The sequence below is a fragment of the Lithobates pipiens genome, unplaced genomic scaffold (genome assembly GCF_037356315.1).
Source record: "Lithobates pipiens isolate NorthernLeopardFrog02 unplaced genomic scaffold, aLitPip1_a1.2 Scaffold_16, whole genome shotgun sequence".
In the NCBI taxonomy this organism is placed as follows: Eukaryota; Metazoa; Chordata; class Amphibia; order Anura; family Ranidae; genus Lithobates; species Lithobates pipiens.
Genome location: NW_027507748.1, coordinates 574,917,843 through 574,937,956, shown reverse-complemented (window position 1 = coordinate 574,937,956; position 20,114 = coordinate 574,917,843). Strand labels below are relative to the sequence as shown.

Here is a 20,114-nt window from a genome sequence, read left to right as displayed (position 1 = left end):
TTTTATTTCGGTCTGTGTTCCCATTAGAGTTTCACCCTGTCAAAATGTCTTGATTATCAATGTCAGCAGGAATGAAAGTTAGTCAAAAATCCAAAATTTGAATGTTGCCACCAGTGCAGGAATAGAGGAGATAACTTCCAATGGGAATGCTTGTTTCCATGACAATGGTCTAAGCCCTTGTACACACGGTCGGAGATTCCAACGGAATGTGTCCGTTCGGACCGTATTGTCGGATAATCCGACTGTGTGTGGTCTCCATCGGACTGTTTCCGTCGGAATATCCGACGGACCAAGTTTTCCAACTTGTCTATAAAATTTTCCGACAACATGATACGATCAGACTTTGTCCGATCATGTGTAGAGAATTCCGATTGGACAAAGTGCCACGCATGCTCAGATCAAATTCCTAAACCAAAGGTATTGGCTACTAGCCTGAACGTCATCACGTTAAGTACGATCGGATTTTCTGACAACTTTGTCCGACTGTGTGTATGCAACAGTTTCGGACAAAATCCGACGGATTTGGTTGTCGGAATGTCCGACCATATGTACAAGGGCTAAGAGGAGATCTCCTTTACATTGGAAAGATATCTGGCTTCCTGTTGAGTCTACACAACAGGAAGTAAAGCAAAATCTCCCTAATTAGACAGAGATGGCAGAAAAACAAAAAACAAAAAAAAAGCAAACAATTGGTTTTACCCTTCACCTACTTTATCCAAAATTGAAAAAAAAAACGATCTGACTTTAAATATCCTTTAAATGCTCTTAGTCTGCTTAACAGTTAAGAGTAAAAGAATGTGTTTTCACATATTCCATGTGTTAGATGAAAGACTCCCATATTTCCCTGAAGGATAAGGAACACGACTTCTAATGTACCATTATGGCTGGGAGACTATCAAAGGGGACAGTTGGGAACATGCATTCCTACTGTCTCTATAAAGAGGTGCAATCTTGAAGAGATTGACTTCAAAGTGTCCCACTGTCAGCACATACTTTGAGATATATAGGTGTTACTCCATCTGAGAGAAATATATGGTGAAATAACAAAAAAGAAAGACGCAAAAGATCATGCTATGAGCCCGAGTGCATATGGTACAGATGTGATGTAAACATGTGTAGGAGCAAGAAGTGACCAATCAAATAGCTATTCCCAGACTAACGACAAACGGTTACAGGTTGCTATGGGTTATGTCCCACCCTATTATTAAGTACATTTTATTTTTTAATTAAATCTTTTAATTGAGTTTTTATTGCTCCAGCAGATTTTCTTCTGCTATAACTTACCAAAGGTAGAACATATTCCCAAAACATCTAACACATTTAACAATCTTACCGTGTCTATATCTTAATTAAACAAGGTTTATCAAATTTATACTGTATCATAGCAAAAAATTCTTAAGATCTTTACAGAGGCTTACCCCAAGTCCTCCACACGGCAGCATAACAAACATCCTCTGAGCAAGAATTCCTAAGAGACAAAAATACAAAAATGAAATACAAAATGGCAGAACATTTCGAGAAACGTGGCAGTTGCCAAGCAATTGTTTGAAGCTTATACAAGTTCTATTGTTGGTGTTCTCATTGGCTAGATATGGATTTCAAACTTCAGAGGTGCCCTAATGCAGCTTCCACATATATTTGCAAATGTATGCAACCAAGACTTGTGGTGTTAAAGGTTAAGTTCACCTTTACAACATGTTACATATTACACCTGTATTTAGGGTGTAACATATAACATGCTTCAGCATCTCCCCCCTAGGAATCTGTGAATGAATAAACTACAAGTTCTGCCTGCCACCATGGCAGGTGGCTTGTAGTTTTCAGTGGACTATTACTGCATCGATCAGCACACCTGTAGTCCATTTACTTTTCCTTCAGCTTTATACCTGAAAGCCCGTACAAAGGCACAGGCAGAAAGCTGGAAGGAGAGTGTACAGGAGCTTGACATTGCACTTACGATCAATATATTGTAGGTGAAATACTTTGCAGGCTCCTGTAGGAAAAAATAATAAATGCATTATTTCTTTTCTGCAAAAACTTGCTTTTATTATTTTTCCCCTAAAGGTGGCCTAGCTTTAAATATGGCACCATTTAGCTACTTTTAAATATGAAAACCATTCTTGCTAAAACAAAAAACAACACCAGTAAAAGAGAAATGTAAGAAATGTCTTACTTCAAACATTTAGTGGTTTAATTGCCTCTTTAAAGTTTGTGTTTTAAGATGCAGTGCCGCAGCTTGAAACTTAAAGCGGAGTCCCAGCCCGTTCCAGACTTTTTTTTTTTATCACCCCGTGATAGTCAATTATGTTTTACAAATCAGCATATGCTACATTTGAAAGTTTTCTGTGTTATTACAAGTATTGGTACTCACTTTACCCTCCTGATCCAGCAAGTGTCCATCCTGAGTGTGGGCAACTGAAGCCCACTAGGAGTCTCTTCCGGGATAAGGTACTGCTGGATACCCAGCAAGCACCTCCCAATCTCACACATGTGCAGTGGGACTTTACTATGGCCATGGCAATGAATTCTAGCACTGCATCATTTCTGGTTTAGAAATAACGCCATGCTAGCCGCAGAGGATGCCCATTGACTCCTGGGATTGATTACACTGGTATCCCAGGAGTCAATGCGGAAAAGGACATGACATACCTCGCCGTGGCAAATTTTGGATGGAAGTGGAGCTTTTTAAGGCAAAAAAGGTACTATATATTTAAAAAATGACAACATCCAAAAAGATATGGTGGAGCGATCAGCAACACATGCGGATGTGCATGCAAATTAGGGTGGAACTTCACTTTAAAAAAAAAACAATGCAGATCAATGGAAGTGCACTAAATGCAGAAACAGTATATGTTGTCGCTGGGAGCTTTACATAAACATCCAATGTGTAGGATCGTAAGCCTAACTGGTCCAGATGTTAGGGCAAAACAAAGGGGTTCCAGCACTAATTTTTATTTTATTTTTTTAAGGCACAAGCCCAGCCATATCCATGATTGGTGAGCTTTCATTTTGACCTTCATGTCAGCTTTAAGTATGGTAGACTAAATACTACATACAGTTGGTGCAAATACCAACACCTGTGTCTTGAGCGAAAGGCTTATTTCACACAGGTTCTTTCCTGTATGTCTAACTTGCAATAAAAGAGAAGTATGGATTTAAAAAACAAAAACATTTATAGTCACCAAGGTGGATGCAGCATTGATTAGATCCAGGGTTCTGTGTGGATAGTTTCAGAGCCTGGACCAGCTAAGTGTTGTCAGCCAACAACAGACTTTAGCCCACTGACGGCTGAAAACAGGTCAAAGGAGTGCAGAACTGACTGGAAGTGACCAAAAAATATACAGAGCACAATCCTCACTCTGAGCTCTATACTTTTTCCTATATTAGTATGTTGGGACAAGAAGATTTCATCTATTGTATACCTTTTTGAACCAGCATTTAGAGATGAATCACAAGCAACAACATATAAATAAAAAGCGGAATGTTCAGAAACACATGTATGTCAGGATTAAATAAAGGTGCACACAACCATAAATCCTGAATGTTTATCATCATCCTGGTGATAAGAAAAGACAGAAAGTGAGAGACAAGGGAGGAAGGTTTTATAGGTTTCTCGGAGAGAATAATAAATTGATATGATGTAAGTACAGAAGAGTTAGGGTGAAGGGTGTATTCTTGGCTGTTGGCAGAATTCAGGGGTCCATATGAGAAAGTTATTGTTAATGACTAAGGTGGGTCATTCCTCCATAGTCCTTATTTCATTTAGGTATTTTAGATCAGCTTAAAGTGTAAGTTCACCTTTACAGAAAAATCTGTAAGGGGAACTTAAACAGGACTCCTCCTCACCCCACCCAGTCCCACTGACCTGGAGCATGGCAATCTCCCGTTCTGAGCCCTGCTATAGCCACCTCATGGGTCCGGGGCTTATAAATCCCCTTGGCTTTCACTCTTCTTCTTCCCCGCTGACAGGACAGGCTACGCATGTTCTAATTGGTCGGAATCACCCATGTGACGGTGCCGACCAATTAGAATGCTCCTGAATGTACCTATATCCATACATTATGCAATTTCCCTTTATATTTACCAAAACTAAATATAACAAGGTAAAACCTAAACACTTTCCATTTGTTTGCAATTGTATAATGTATAATTTGTATGCAATTTTATTATGTATAATTTGTATGCAATTGTATTATGTATAATTTGTATGCAATTTTATTATGTATAATTTGTATGCAATTGTATTATGTATAATTTGTATGCAATTGTATAATGTATAATTTGTATGCAATTGTATTATGTATAATTTGAATGCAATTGTATAATGTATTGGCAGATAAAACCAATTCACTGTGTACCTTTTTTTTTTTTTTTTTTATGTTCCAAAATCTTTTATTGAAGTATACACGAGGTACAAAGAGTGCTAGTACCGACAAACAACTGAATAAAATACATTGGGTCAAGAACAGTGCTAACAAATGAAATTAGCAAATTAACACAACATGTACAACAACATGAAACAGATATCTGGCTGTAAATAAGCCATTTTGACTTGCCAAATATTATTTTAGCTGAAAAACCTAGATTATTCAATAATTGTTAACACTGTGTACCTTTTTATTTTTTAATGAGTAAAAATATTGGTGGAGACAATTGAAGCCTGTCAAAGAATGAAATAACTACAGTTATCTTAGTGCCAACCTTATTTGTCCACAAGCTGAACATACTTTATCTCTACTGTTAATGCACACAGTAATCACAGCAAACAAAAGCTATCAATTTGCGCATTTCTTCTTACAAAAAGATCCCTGTGAATGACTGACATGTCTGTGCAGGCTAAGCACTGATTTTAGGCATGACAGCGGCTGTGAGGGAGAAGAACCCCAGCCCACTGTCACAGGAAGTGGGGAGGCTTAGGGGGTGCTGGAACATGTTACACCCTAAATAGGGGTGTAGCATGTAACATATGTTCTAATGGTGAACTTAGCCTTAAAGAATGCTGCGTTCTAGCAAAGATCTCAGGAACAGGCAGCTACTGGAAATTCTGTTTATTCTAATATAAAATCATCTGCGTACATTCAAAATTGTACGGCCAGTAAAAGCAGATTTCTGAGCCTTGGCAATGCATGTTTGGAAGAGGCTTCTTCTTTATACAGTACTGTGATGTATTTTGATGAGCTTAGCATGATTATGTGGAAGCAAAGTCTTACATGTAATCTAGACAGCTGTATGAGCCCACACGAGGGCAGCAGAACACAAGCACACGGAAATCGAGCTCAACAAGTGGGAAATTCCAAGATAAACTATTAATGAGATCCTTCTCCCATACCATTCCTGGCGTCCAGCATTCCAGAGAAGGGCAGCAATGGCTGGCAGTTACTTTATTTATTTTTTCTCTGGTGCTGACAAACAGATTTGTAACCCTATCTAAAAAACGAATTGATGTGTTTGTACTGTGTTTAGGGAAGCTGTCACTAAGAAACAAACTGAAAAAGAATCCTGGAGTCCTGGGCTGTTGCCCTGGCCTAGATTTACATGCTGCCCAGTGCAATAACCCTTTGCTGTGCTTAGTACTGTAGTAATGAGGTGTGATCTAAACTTTATCAGGGCTGATAAAAAGCAAAGGCTTGTCAACAATGCTCCAAAATGGTATTTCTTATAACCCCAAGTTGTTCATAGTTAAATCTAAATTACCCTCGACAATGTGGAATATTCAAGATCAATGGGTTTATTTAATGACCTGGCATTTCGTTTGTCAAAAAAGGTCTGTCTGTGTTGGCTGCATCCAGTCAATTTCCAGCTATCCTTTCTCAACTGTTTTTAAGGTAGATTTATGAAGGCCATACATGGGTAGAATTCCAAACAAATTTCCTTATGAAAATACAAAATTTGTGTGTTTTGTAATTCGATGGCGCCACCATTGATATCAAAATTCAACCAACCAAGCCTTCAATTTCACCTCATGTTGCTACAGAAAATACATTTTGGGGCAGGGAATCTTTTCTTTCCAGGGCACAGCTCATGTGCATTTCTTTTTTGCTTATATTTCTCACACGATTCTCCCATCACCAATTAGAAATTCGTTGGTTTTTCAGAAATTTCCAACATTCCCAGTCACTTAAATAATTAGATGGTTGCACGAAAATCGGCCATTGCTGCAGGTCACTAATGGTGCGAAATTCAAACAAAAAATCTTATGCCACGTACACACGATCGGAATTCTCGTCGGAAAAAGCTCTCATGGTTTTCCCAACGGAATTCCACTCAAGCTGTCTTGCCTACACACGGTCACACCAAATTCTGATTGTTTAGAATGCGGTGACGTACAACGGGACTAGAAAAAGGAAGTTCAATAGCCAGTAGCTTCCGTCTCGTAGTTGAATCTGAGCATGCGTTATTTTTGGCATATCGGAATTGCATACACACGATTGGAATTTCCGATAGAAAGTTTTTCCGTCGGGAAAATTGTGAAGCTATCAATTTTTGGCTGGCGGGAATTCAGACAACTAAATTCCGATGGAGCATACACACGGTCGCATTTTCCGTTGAAAAGCTCTCATCGGTCTTTTTCTGGCCGGAATTCCGATCGTGTGTACGCGGCATTAGTTACGATTTCGGAATTCGACCCATGTATGATTTTTTTCACCTACTGCTGTAATCCCATAACTAACCTGTAATGCCCCACGTCCTGCAAGCTGATGGTTCTGGTGGAGATCGCCTGTCCATAACTCATAACTTCTGGTGTTAAAAGCTTCAGGTTTACAACAGTAGTACAGAAACTCCCAATGACAGCCCACCGACTCCTTCACTGACAAAAGTCCAGTCAGGAGATTCTGAAGTGCGTTAGAATGTTAGAACTGAAGCTATTGATCCTGTAGTGACATAAGTTCAGGGCTGGGTGTCCCTGGAAATAGGATTTATACAGGAACCATCATCCTGCAGGATGTGGGACATTCGTCTTTAAAATTAGATTCCATCACTGCAGCAGTAGGTAAAAATGTTTTATTTTTATTTTTTTAAACTACACTTCCTCAAGAAGAAGAGTAAGGCTGGCCATAGACGGAGCACATTTCTTTCCTGCAACCATGGGTTTCAGGAAGTGAAAGCTGTCCCCACTGGGAGAACACAGTGCCTATTGCTAGCGACTATAACAGCCGCTAGCAATAATCACATGTAAAATCCAGCAGGCTGCTTGTAACCAAATTTAACGATCGATCAATTTGGGTACATTCAGCCTGCTCATACATGCTTTGAATGTCGGCAATTTCCTGCTGAACAGGTCGAGATTGAAACCCCGTCTACGGCTGGCTTTAGCAGCAGTTGGATGCCCTTAGTGAAATGAGAGCTGTATGTATTAAACACTGACAACAATCAGAATTCAGTCTTCAGATTAGAAGACAAATAGTTTAGATTAACAGACAGCCAGGTAGACAGGCAGGCAGATCACCCTGCATTATGTTAGGCCAGCCGTACACGGTTTGAATCTCGGCCAGCTCAGCAGGAACCAGTCGAGATTCGAAACGTTAATTGTCAGGCTAAATGTACTAAGTTGGTCACTCTATCAACTTGGATACAAACAGCATGCCGGATTCTCTAGCAGCAGGGATTCTCCGACAGGGATGGTTTCCCCGCAGAGAGAAGACAATGGCCCAGCAGGAGGGATTCCCTCATCAACACTATCTGTGTTGATGGGGTAATCTAGGGAATTTCCATAGGTTGCAGGAAAGAAATTTGCTCCATGTATGGTCGACATTAGAATTTGTTAGTATCAAAAGATGATCGATCCAGCCTGGACCCAGACCCGTTCCCCAGGAATCAGCTGACTTGTGAGACATTACCAATTATTTCTGCTTACTAATATCATTTGTACTATGTTAGTTATTAGGCTCTGTAATGACCAGCTCCATGTTAGAGACATTTCCAGTGGATGAAATAGGCAGTTGGCATTATTGCCTTGCAGTGCAGGTGTTCTGGATTCCCACGCTCGGTTTGTATAGGTTTTCTGCAGGTGCTGTGTTTTCCCCCCATAGTCCAAAAACATGCGGGTAGATTTGTAGCTTTCTACCCATATTTGTCCAATGAGTGTATTAGTACACGCATAGCAAACAACACCAGTGTTCAGGACACTGAACTCTAAGCTGCCAAAAGCATAATTGGAACAGGTCTTTTTAAGTGCTGCAGATAATATTAATCAGTTCTATATAAAGGGTGACATGTCCATGATTTGTATTTTTGTTCAGGCCTATATAGATACTGTTTCCTCACTTTGTGTGTTGAAGTCTATGACATCCAGAGAGAACAGGGAGTACTTCCTCTTCAACGCACAAATCTGTTTGTCAGAAGTGTTTTCTTTGCCCACAGTCTGGGACGCCTGACTCTTGTTTTTCTTCTCAGCAGGTCATCAGTTTGTATAAGGCTGAATTAATGCAGTTCCTTGTTTTTTCTCTACCGGATCACACTGTTTATATTTCTCTGTTACGTCACCAATACATTGTAATGTGATTTCCCGTTTACAAATCACAGTGCGTTGAGCACCCACTTCTAGGGTTATGAAGCATATAGAGGAACCCAACAAATCATAAGCTCGTGTACAATAACATTTCTAAAGCAATCACTCTTCATTAGACATCCATGCAAGTACTCCAGGAGTTCCTGATTAATTTCAAATGAGTGCACAACAATCTCCTTTCTTAGGTTTGGCCAGCTGCTGGGGCTTAAGCTAGATAAAGCTTTGAAAACGCCAGTTTCTTAAAGCTTTTGGAAAACCATTGCTCTGAAACCCATATAATTACAGAAACGTGGCATGATCTGATCTGAATACGCTGAGGATGTGATAGACAGAGTGGACGGTAACTATATTACAATGGACATGTCATAAGATATATGCATCAGACAGCAGGAAAAACATATTTTTTGATACTTATGGTAAAGTATGGCGTAAATAGCTGGCATTGATCCATATTGTGTTAACCCCTAAATGGGAAGTATTGTCGTGAACAAGCATAGGCAGCTCACAAACAGGCAGCAGGATAAGGCAAAGTGTCAACTCTATTAAAGCAAAATTTGACTTTCTTAACATTGACTATTCTTAATGTCGATCCCCGTTGAGCAGGAAGATGACAGGTCAGTCTCTGCACACTATGCAGGGACGGACCTGTCAGAGCGCCGCTCTCCCCTATGGGAGATTGGCTGATGACAGACCGCAGAGTCTGTCGTCACCCAATCCGATGACGAATGTAAAAGTAGGTTGTTCCTCCGTCACACTTTTTCGGATCAAAGCGGGTCGGATGTCAGCGGACATCCAACGCTCCATAGAGGTTATGTATTCGGGTCATGAGATCTTCTACTGTTAGGCCAGCCAAAGATGGTTCAAATCTCGGCCGGTTCAGCAGGAACCGCCTGAGATTCGAACCATGTATGGGCAAGCTGAATTTACCAAGTTGATTGTTTAACTTGTGTACAACCAGCCTGCCGGATTTTGCGTGCGATTATTGCTAGCGGCTGGTATAGCTGCTAGCAATAATCCCTGTCTTCTCAGACAATGGCTCAGCGGGAGGGATTTCCCTGTCAACACTGACTGTGTTGATAGGGGAATTGAGGATTCTCTGTAGTGCTGGTAATGGATAGTTTGTGTCTGAACACACAAAAACAGAACACTTTCAGAGGCAGGCTTTGTTTCCTGGTATAAGCCCAGACATGAGTTCAATGTTCACCCAGTGCACAAAAAAAAAAGTCAGACATGTTAACAGCTGTTGATTTTGCATACCTACGACAGACAAATGTTTCTCCTCTGTGTGGAGTTCTGTACTTTTGGAAAGGGTCACATACCTGCAAGCTTGCGATTGTCCAGTTTGAGCCTATTGTGAGGATTGGTGCCATAGAGGAGGACGTGCGTCTCTGTATGTACTGACTGCAGCTCTTCCAGGGATGCCTTTCTACCACGAATGCACTGAAAAATACACAGACCATCAACCTTACATGGTGCAGAAGAATCAAGCTCTCTATAATACAATACGAGACCCAAATCCAACAGTCAGAAGTCTGTTTTTCATTTTACACAGTATTGACAATTGATGCCAAAGGCAGAATACAAGGTAGTCCTATTGAAGGATAAAGAACCAGGGGGAAAAAAAGCTGCAGGGCAGCATTGCTAACCACTGAACTGCAACGTCTGTTCTCAGTGTAATCGAATGAAAATTCAAGCCTGTTTGCTAAGTGAGCCTGTTTCAGTGCTGTAACAAGGCTTAGAACAGTTATTTTTAATCTTGTTAAAGTGTAAGTAAAGGCCAAACCTAACTCTAAACTTACGCCCACTCCCATTCTAAGCCCGATCTATCTACACAACATCTTTATGATGACTAACATGTAAAAAATATGTATATACTTACCTATTCTCAGCATGCTCTGGTCATACAATCCTCTAACAGTCAACAGTGACTGCAGGGGAAAGGAGAGAGCACTTGACAATGGCTGAAAATGCTTGGGAGAGGTGATGTTACCCATAGGCTCCCTCCTCTCCCCTGCAGCTGCCACTGGCTGACACAGGGGAGCCAGATCATGTGACTGGACCGAAGCAAGATAAAAACAGGATATTCATCCTCTTTTACATAGGTTAGTCAGCAAAGGTTTCAGGATGGGGAGGGGGCAATTTGAAGACTTGTTAGATTTAGGCTGGAATCCTACTTTAAGAGAAGGATTCATCCCAACGACCACAAATATAAGGAGCCTTCCTCACACTGACCATCACATTAAGTATTGGCAGGTGTTCCCCAAGACTGGAGAGTTATTTTGAGGGCTATCCCTTGTTAAAAGGTTGGGAAAGGCTGTTCTAGATACTTTATAACAGTAACAGTACAGAAATGCATACAGCCCTGAGTGCACCTTTCTATAGTACCACTATCAATCAGAGAGAGTAGGGAAATCCCAATAGTAGGTATGAAGTCTTCCAGATTTTAAGAAGTCTAAATGTGAGCACTACAAATATTACAATCTGAAAAAGTCAAAAACAGATTCTGAAACCCTCCATCAGTTACAACCAACAGGCTTTGCACACATCCAATTTATAGCTTCCAGTATTCTGGCGGATGGGCACAACTCTGCTATTTGTATACTGGCTTTCAGCAAAGTCAAAGCCTTGTAAAGAAGAGAATGGAAATGAATAATGGCCAGGGTGTTTATTTGTCAGTATATCATTTCACAGGTGAAATCATTTGAAAAACATTATTTATATATCCATCTCTCCAAAGTATGAGATGGATGAACTTACTTCACAATGATTTCGCAGTCCTCTTTCTTGCAAGCGGGACCAGATGCTTTGGATTCTCCCAGCATGCTCTGGGTGGTTGCTGTTGTCTCCACAGGTACACTGGTGCTTCAACATCACAGAGTCATAAACAATTCCTATAGAGGGAAATAAAGTTTACTGTATATTCCGTGGCCAATCGTTCAGCTATTACAGAGGTGATTTTTAACTACTGACAGATATATAAATATAGATGCATTGGGGGGATATATCAAGCCAATAAAACTGAATCACTAGAACAGGGAAGAGAAGCAATGCGTAACAAACAAAAACGGATTTACTCGAAGGAACCTTGGTTGTTACAAAGCAGCAGGGATCACCTCTGATATGCTGCATCCAGGGTTGTATGTCCATATACGTATGTATGTTTCACCTTGGAGCTGTGTATACTTGTGTACAGTCATATCTTGTAATTAATTTGTACAGGCACCCTAGTCCCAGGCAGCAAAACTGACATTATGGGGGTTATTTACTAAAGGAGAATCCCCTTTGCACGGCAAGTGCACTTGGAAGTGCAGTCGCTGTAGATCCGAGGGGGACATGCAAGGAAAATTTAAAAAAAACTGCATTTTAGCTTGCACAGGATTGGATGATAAAATCAGCAGAGCTTCCCCTCATTTCAGATCTACCCCTTAGATTTAGAGCGACTGCACTTCCAGTGCAAAGTGGATTTGCCTTTTATAAATAACCCCCAGTATGCCCCTAAAGACAATGTGCATGAGCCCTAATGAGCCAACAAACAGGTCAGGATTTTGCAGTGGAGCCAATGATGATCCACTCCCCTTTGAGCAATACACATTTTCTTGTGAAGTTTACTATAAGCATGCAGCTTTTTTTACTTTTTAAACAATCCCCTTCTACTAGTCATAAGTATCACAAGCCCACCATGTCCACTGCTTTAAAGTAAAAACAGGTCTAAAATGTCCTGGGAATGTAGAGACAGGGATGGAAAAGAAATGGAGATGAAGGTATGTTCACTTTGTTTAGTAAACGACTTAAATATGTGCTGATTGAATCATTCAATCATGTGCAAGCAAAAATATATAATTTTTCTTTCCTTGCATGTGATTGGAAATTGTTTGCAAAGTGAATTTCACAACAATCCCTAATATAAGTGATCATTCCATTGTGAAGGAATGATTCGCTTTGCAAAAAGTGAACGTGATCTTCTGCTTTAGTAAATCAACCCTGAGCCCCTCTGCAGCCCAAAAGGTTTTTCAACTTAAGCACAGAATGCATTAATGTGAAAAAATGTGAGGGTTTACAACCCCGTTAAGCAATTTTGGCTGGCTTTTTGTGTGGCTGTCATGGATTCTGCTTCTGTGACACAAGTTGTGGCTGTTGTCTGCTGTGGCATAAAGCTCACCCCTGCTTTTGCACGGTCTAACAAGTCCTTGGTGGCCTTACTCCATAAGGTGATATCGTCAGAAAAAAAATATATATAATTCTGACAGTCTTCATTGTCATATCATACCCATTTGAATTTAAACCCATACTGGAAAATGAGGTTGGATACAGAAAACATAAATTTGATAGGTTGCAGTGGGGTGATTGCCTGTCTGACATAGGTCACACGATGTTGCTTTTGCTGTCTGATCATTACCTGTGGTGAAACGCGTCTTCTCAGGCTGTTCTGGCAATGTGAGTGTAATTGTCTTGGAGGAAGGATCTTGACTAGGGATAGAAGCTGAAGCTGGAGAGGACTTTGCTCTTGTAAGAGGACGATGTGTTTGAGGCATAAGAGGGATCATTAAAGTGTCCAGTTGCTGAGGTCTTTTCATGTGCTGTTGTGCGCGAAGATGGTTTGGATCCCACATGTAAGCCTGAGAGGAAAACACAGATAGTCACATACGGCTAGATCAATAACCACATAAACTGGATCAGAAAATGATTTACAGGTTAGAGACAATTTATAAAAAAAAAAAAATCTGCTGTGAGACTGTCTCAAGCATTTGCACAACCATCACAAATATTCTTTGTACTTTGCCTCATTCATAAACGTGATTTACATCTCCATCTAGTGGCCATAATGCAGTATGTTCCTGATTGAGGTATTTCAAGAAACTACTGCATTATAGGCAGTACATGAAGCTGACATCATATCACATCAATCATAGGAAATAAACATATTACACAGATTATGAGGATTATTTGTGACAGCTGTGTAAAGCTGAGGCAAATGAGCAGCATTTTTTTTATTTTTTATAAACAGACTAAGGGGAGATTTACAAAAACTGGTGCATGCATAGAAACCAATCAGCTTCCAGGTTTTATTGTCAAAGCTTAATTGAACAAGCTGAAGTTAAAATCTAGTGCAGCTGTGCATGGTAGTCAATCAGATTCTGTGTGCCCCAGTTTTAGTAAATCTCCCCTAGAGTCTAGTCACAATCTAACAAAATAGTAATGTATAACTAGATTCTGTATTTGGTACCTTTATAAGTTTTACGTAGATTTTCTGCATGAAACTGACACTTCATTGCAATTAAAAGTAAAATTATAGCAATATTACTACTAATTCTGCTGTTGCTAAACACAACCAAGTTTTTTTTTTTTGCAAGCTGCCCCAGCATATCCAAAAAAAGTGAAGATTCCTTTACAAGGCTGAAGCAATGGGGTTGATTTACTAAAACTTCAGAGTTTTTAAACAGTATCCAATTCACATAATATGTGAATCAGACCGGCTTTCACACGTAAGGGATGGCTGTGGCCCATTTCTGAAAAGGGCCCTGTGTGATTTTGGATCCGGTTTAGGTGCAAATTCAAGCAAAAAATTGCACCTGAACCGGTGAACAAAACAGCACTGGACTCCAGCCTGTAAACCCCAGGCAGACATGTGTGAACCTTGCCTAGTAAAGCAAAGTAAAGCAACCCCAATATGTCTCCGGGAACACTATTCCATGTGAACATTCTTCTATACTCTAGTTGGGTACATAGTGCTGCCCTCAAGGCATTTGCATACAGATAGAGAGCAGTACCTGAGGAACAAAATGCTGGATCACTGGTTGGCCACCACTTGGCACGTCTTGTACACCACGTAATGCTTCTGTCCGAACTCTAGCTGGGTTTACTCCCAGTTCGCCAGGTCGTTCATTTGCTGGGCTGCTGTCATCCATCTCCTCTGATGGAATCTGGCTCAGTCTCGGCCTTTCACTGGTTTTCTGTGGGCGCTGCAGAAATGAGACATTTGTAAAAGCCTATAAAGGTTTAGTAAATGTCCTTCCAAACTGACACTAAAGTATAATCAATGTACAAGCTAGCTATTATTGACTACCTAAGGGCCTGACCTGAACAACGGGAAAACTGCTGCGTTTTTAAAATAGCAATCATTTACGTCCTAACTTCTTTATCCAAATCTGCAGACACAAAGAATCTAAACTGGTTGCTATGGCTTTTCTTCGTTCATTTTCATGAAGCAGGTCATTGTGGCCCTCATGTTATGTTGCTTTTCAATGGAAGATCAATGGCAAGAGATTGCCTTTTCACATTCAAAAACTATAGAAAGAAAAAAACGACAGCCAGAGTCTAGTCAAGCAGTTTTTCTGTTTCAATGGTTTTCATTGAGAATTATATAGAATTGACTTTAAAGCTGTAAAATCACAAAGGGATTGCATTCTCCAATGAAAAAATGACATCCATGAAAAATTTAGCCCTGTGGTATTTACCATACGGTGACTTATTCTGTGCTTCTACATGGTTACATTTCATGATTAAAGTAGGTTGGAAGAAGATGAGTTTCATGGTTAGGACATCTTAGCCCTCCCATTGATGAAGCACAGAAATATGAGGAGTCACTTCAGTAATATTGGAAGAGAATGGAGGAAATGAAGAGAGCACAAAGGTAAATTTAAGACTTATGCTGGGTACACATGGGAAGTTTTTCTCATTCAATTGAGTATGCTGAACGAAAATAAAAGTACAGATCACCATACTAACACATTCTATGCGATCTCTCCACTGAGCTATTGTGTTCTGATGGGGGAACTGCCAATATCTGACAGTATATACTATGACAATGTCTGGGGCAAGATTTGGTTAAAAATGTATATTTTACACGTTGATCTGCATACAGTGGACCTATGGCTTCAATGTTGTGCATTTTGGGTTATCTCTCCATAAAGTCTACTAGCCTTTTATCAGTACTATTAAAAAGGAACCCTTCCTTATGTGTGAAAGTATTCTTTGTTGTTTTTCTTCCACATTGCTAACCTCAATAACCAACGTAATGGTTCAGTCGTTTTTTTTTAAAGTCCTTAATTTACAGTCCACAGTATTCACTAAGGACTATAAAAGCACAGACCTCACAAAATGTCATATCATAAATGTTTTTTCATTGCTTGTACCGGCTGCAATTTTAATTTAGCTTTAGCAGGAATTTCAGCATTAACCTTAAAGAGTTGTTTTTAAATCTTTGTGAAAATTACTACAATTTAGATTTAGGTTTAGAGTATTACAATTTAGATTTAGATTGTAAGCTCCGTGAGCAGGGCCCTCCTATTCATTCTGTATTGTAATTGTACTGTCGCCCTTTATTTTGTAAAGCTCTGCACAAACAATTGGCGCTATATAAATCCTGTATAGTAATATAATAAAAATGATCATGTCACTGATTCCATTTAGAGTCCCATAAGGTACTGGAATATAGCAGAGGTATACATCAAGTTAATATTACCCAAAATAGATATTTTAGTTTTTGGTATATACTAGAAAGTTATACCTACTCGCAATTTCATCATTAGCTCTCATGAACTTTAATCGGTGAGATCATTACTCTTTGTAACTGGATCAGATATTTGCTGTGATTATGAGGGTGTCCCACTCACCTGGTTGGGTCATTTATTTGCTATTATGAAGAATACAACAGGACAAGCTGGAGTGTGCAAATGTGAAAAGAAACTCCCAGGTGTAAGGCTGGATTCACACCTATGCATTTTTTGTGCTTTTTGCATTTTGCAGATTTGCACTACAGTTCATTTAACATGGTTTCCTATGGAACGCGTTCTGTAGTGCAAATCTGCAAAATGCAAAAAGCACTAAAAATGCATAGGTGAGGACAGGGTTGACCACTGTTTTAAAGGGTCAGTCTGCTCAAAAGTGGTATTGTAGTTCTAAAGGGAGCTGTTTTTTTCTATGTTTTGCATACTCTGACAGCACGATCTTCCTGCTGTAATGCCAAACTCTGTTCCCTTAGGCTGAATAAGGGAACAGAGTTTGGCATTACAGCAGGAAGATCGTGCTGTCAGAGTATGCAAAACATAGAAAAAAACAGCTTCTTTAGAACTACAATACCACTTTTGAGCAGACTGACCCTTTAAAACAGTGGTCAACCCTGTCCTCAGGGCCCACTAACAGGCCAAGTTTGCACGACAACTGAAATACATCACAGGTGATATCATTTTCTGCTTGTGATTGCAGTATTCTAGTCTTCATCTCCCCAAGGTTATACATAAAACCTGGCCTGTTAGTGGGCCCTGAGGACAGGGTTGATGACCATTGCTTTAAAACACATTTAGACATAAACGTGGTTAGGGCTATTTTGTCTTGGTGCAGTGTTATATATGAGCAGCAGAGGACCATTTATGACTCAAGCTGCAATATCATAAATCTTTCCCTTCCATATCAGTAGGGATCGTTTAGCACTGATATACAGTAGGGTGCTTTGTAAAATGAAAGCTGATGACTAACAGCCCTGCCAAATAGAGCCACACAGGAAGTACTGGATAATTAGCTTCTGAGGTTTCCTGTATTGGGACAACATGACAAAGCTGACTATTCCAACAATGGGACATTTCCAGGAAAAGATGAACATAGAAAACAAAAAACAAACGTGACTGCATTCCAACATGCAGCAATGTGAGGTCTATGACTTAAATAGATCTGGAACATTAAAGTGTATGTGAAGACATTTTTTCCAGTTGTGATTAGACTCTCCGTCAAATTGCCTAGTTGTCAGCACAACAAGTAGTGGATTAGTCTTGTATACAAATGTTCTGGTGACAACAGTAAAGGAGGAATTTCCCTCGCTGTGAGATTTCCTCTCAATTGTATCTCCAGAACATGGAGATAAGGGAAATCCCCCCAATAAGACACAGACCAAAAAAATACCATAACAGTGTTTTTAAAACCTCTATTCTGTGCAAAACGAAAAAAAAAAGTCTCAGTTATACATACACTTTAACTAATACAGCTATTTTAGCTAATATAGATACTTTTGCTACTTTGTGAAAAGCGGGCCCAATACTGGGTAGCTACTATCGTATCCTGTGCTTACCTTATTTGCCCGTTTCAAATATTCAGGAAATGCTGCATATTGCTGCTGGAGGAGCAGTTGCTGTTGGAGTGTTTTTGTATTTTGAGGAAGAGGCTCAGAACGGGTCCGACTTAAGGCTTTGTGGTGCCCAGTAGCTGACAAATGGTCAGGGCTGATAAGGGGATGGGTGAACTGCAGTGGAACAGAACTCAAGCCTTGAAAAGAAAGAGAAAGAAGAGAGAAATCTATATTAAAACGCCTTTTATCTGGAAGTGTAATATTCACTTATACCACAAGGTGGCAGTGAAGACATTTTATAACCAGAAAATTGCTAAGCAAAATAATTCAGCATGAGTGCTCACTGGCAGGTGGATAAATCCGTTCTGAGATCGGGGATCTTTGAGCCTAGGTTCATACTTGTGCAATGCAGACACCGCATGTGATTTTCACAGGAATCACACCGTATTCCTGTGCACATCACATGCGATCTTTATGCAGTGCAATTTCAGTCATACATTTTGTATGGCTGAAATCGCATCCGCACCAAAATGTTGCAGGACCCTTTTTTCCCCGCACCTGAATCGCATTGCATGGGTTTTCACACCCATGCAATGCGATTCTGGCAATCCCAGTGCATTTTGCATTCTGTATTCTGTTTCGGGGTGTCATTAAGATAACATTGACACCCGCAGCAGATTGCATGGACGCCATATTATAGCAATGCGGTGTGGGAAATGCACAGGATTCGCTGCAATTCCTACATCGCATACGTGTGAACCAGGGCTACAGAATAACTCCACTTTCATAGAGAAAAAAAACACAAAAAACAAAACACAATACAGCATATACAATTGCGACAGAAGTTGTGTATATATATATATATATATATATATATATATATATATATATATATATATATATAAATTAATATTATTAAAAATGTCCTTTCCTTTTCAATGTGTAGTGCTGTAATTTTCTGAAAAATGCAATCCAATATGCAATTTTTCTCATTAGAATCCTGCAAGTGCAGCAACTGATCGATAATTATGAAACCACTACCCTTACCATTCACTCTGCATATGGACACAGACAAACATCTACCTCTTAAGAATAACATAAGGTAAGAACCTGCAACAAACTTTATTAAAATCCCTGCAGTGTACATTGACCACCCAGAGGGGAAGATTTTTTTCTCAACAAAAGTGGAGCTACTCTTTAAGTGCTTTGCCACAAGGCCATACAAAACAGTTAGGGCCATTGGGTGTATAAGGACATTCAGGGAATATTTAAGGGTTTATTTAACCACTTGCTCTCCAACCTATAGCAGTTTTACTACTACGGGGCAGCAGCTGTGTGCCGAATCACACACATTTTATATTCTCTCTCTCTCTCTCTCTCTCTCTCTCTCTCTCTCTCTCTCTCTATATATATATATATATATATATATATATATATATATATATACACACACATATACACACACACACACATTTCAGCCTGTAGGCGGCGTGACGCTTCTGCTGTGAATATTCATTGATCTGCGTACGCCAGGCTGCATTCATTTGTGTCTTATTTATCTGCATGAATTGTACCTTTAAATAATTCTGACAGTCTCCTCTAAGGATTTCACATCTACCAAAGATACACTTTGAACGCTTGCAGTTAATTCTATCCAGCCCTCTGATAAATGCTGTGAACTCAAGCTATCGGAAATGAACTAATGGCTTACAAAGTACAACACTCCACTTTAATTACTGTCACAGCTACAGCGCACCACTAATAGCAGAGTACCTTTAAATAAATTGGTGGGTTTGCCATTTTGCATAATAAGCACATTGGAAAAAAACAACCCGATGGTGTCTGCAAGTTTGTGAGACTAAACAAAATAATAGCTAGCATGTGGGAATGTGTCAGCAACCAACGTCTACTTGCAATTGTTTTCTGCAAGTTAGGTTGTGAAAGCAAAAGCTCAAAGTGCACCTACACAATGCTGGGGATGATATGCACCGTGCATCATTCTTCCCGTAATAAAACCTATACCACTCAATTCACAGTAGCAATTTTTTGCTATTTTTTCCACCTGTGTTTCGTTTGTTTATTCTCTAAAATGCATTAGTGCACTCCATCTATTAAAATGTCAATCATTCTGATTTGAATTTTACAGATAGAATTTCCAACAATAGAAAAAATTAGGGCCCCAGACCAGCCCCAGTTTAGATCCTGCTCTAGTGCTATATATCTAGATGTTCTTCAAAATGAGGAGAGCGGAGTTTAGTCTGTGGGAGTTATTAGGCACAAAAATTATATAGATCGACACAGAAAGCTGAAGAGAAGAATGCTCTTAAGCTGACCATAGATGGTTTGAATATCGGCTGGTTCAGCAGGAAACTGACAAGATTTGCACCATGTATGGGCAGGCTGATCGATCAACTTGGGTACAACCAGCTTGTAGCATTTTAAATGCAACTATTGCTAACAGCTGTTATAGCCTCTAGCGATAATCACTATGTTGTCCCGGGTGGGATGGCTCCCTCTGCATCCCCCTGTTGGGAGAACACAATGGCT

The 20,114-nt window shown here is 39.8% G+C and overlaps 1 protein-coding gene across 10 annotated transcripts in view; it reads right to left on the bottom strand.

Annotated features, from left to right (window-relative positions):
• The window catches only part of HDAC7 (histone deacetylase 7), a 462,267-nt gene that overhangs the window by 33,725 nt on the left and 408,428 nt on the right, over window positions 1–20,114 (bottom strand). For 9 of the 10 annotated variants that reach the window (XM_077483760.1, XM_077483757.1, XM_077483762.1 and 6 more), the window contains 6 exons: window positions 17,571–17,764; window positions 14,278–14,496; window positions 12,906–13,125; window positions 11,267–11,400; window positions 9,829–9,949; window positions 1,419–1,468 (listed from right to left, as the gene is read on the bottom strand). In XM_077483760.1, the coding sequence (XP_077339886.1) occupies window positions 1,419–1,468; window positions 9,829–9,949; window positions 11,267–11,400; window positions 12,906–13,125; window positions 14,278–14,496; window positions 17,571–17,764 (938 nt within the window). The remainder of the gene's footprint in view (window positions 1–1,418; window positions 1,469–9,828; window positions 9,950–11,266; window positions 11,401–12,905; window positions 13,126–14,277; window positions 14,497–17,570; window positions 17,765–20,114) is intronic. The other variant, XM_077483755.1, reaches the window with a different exon arrangement.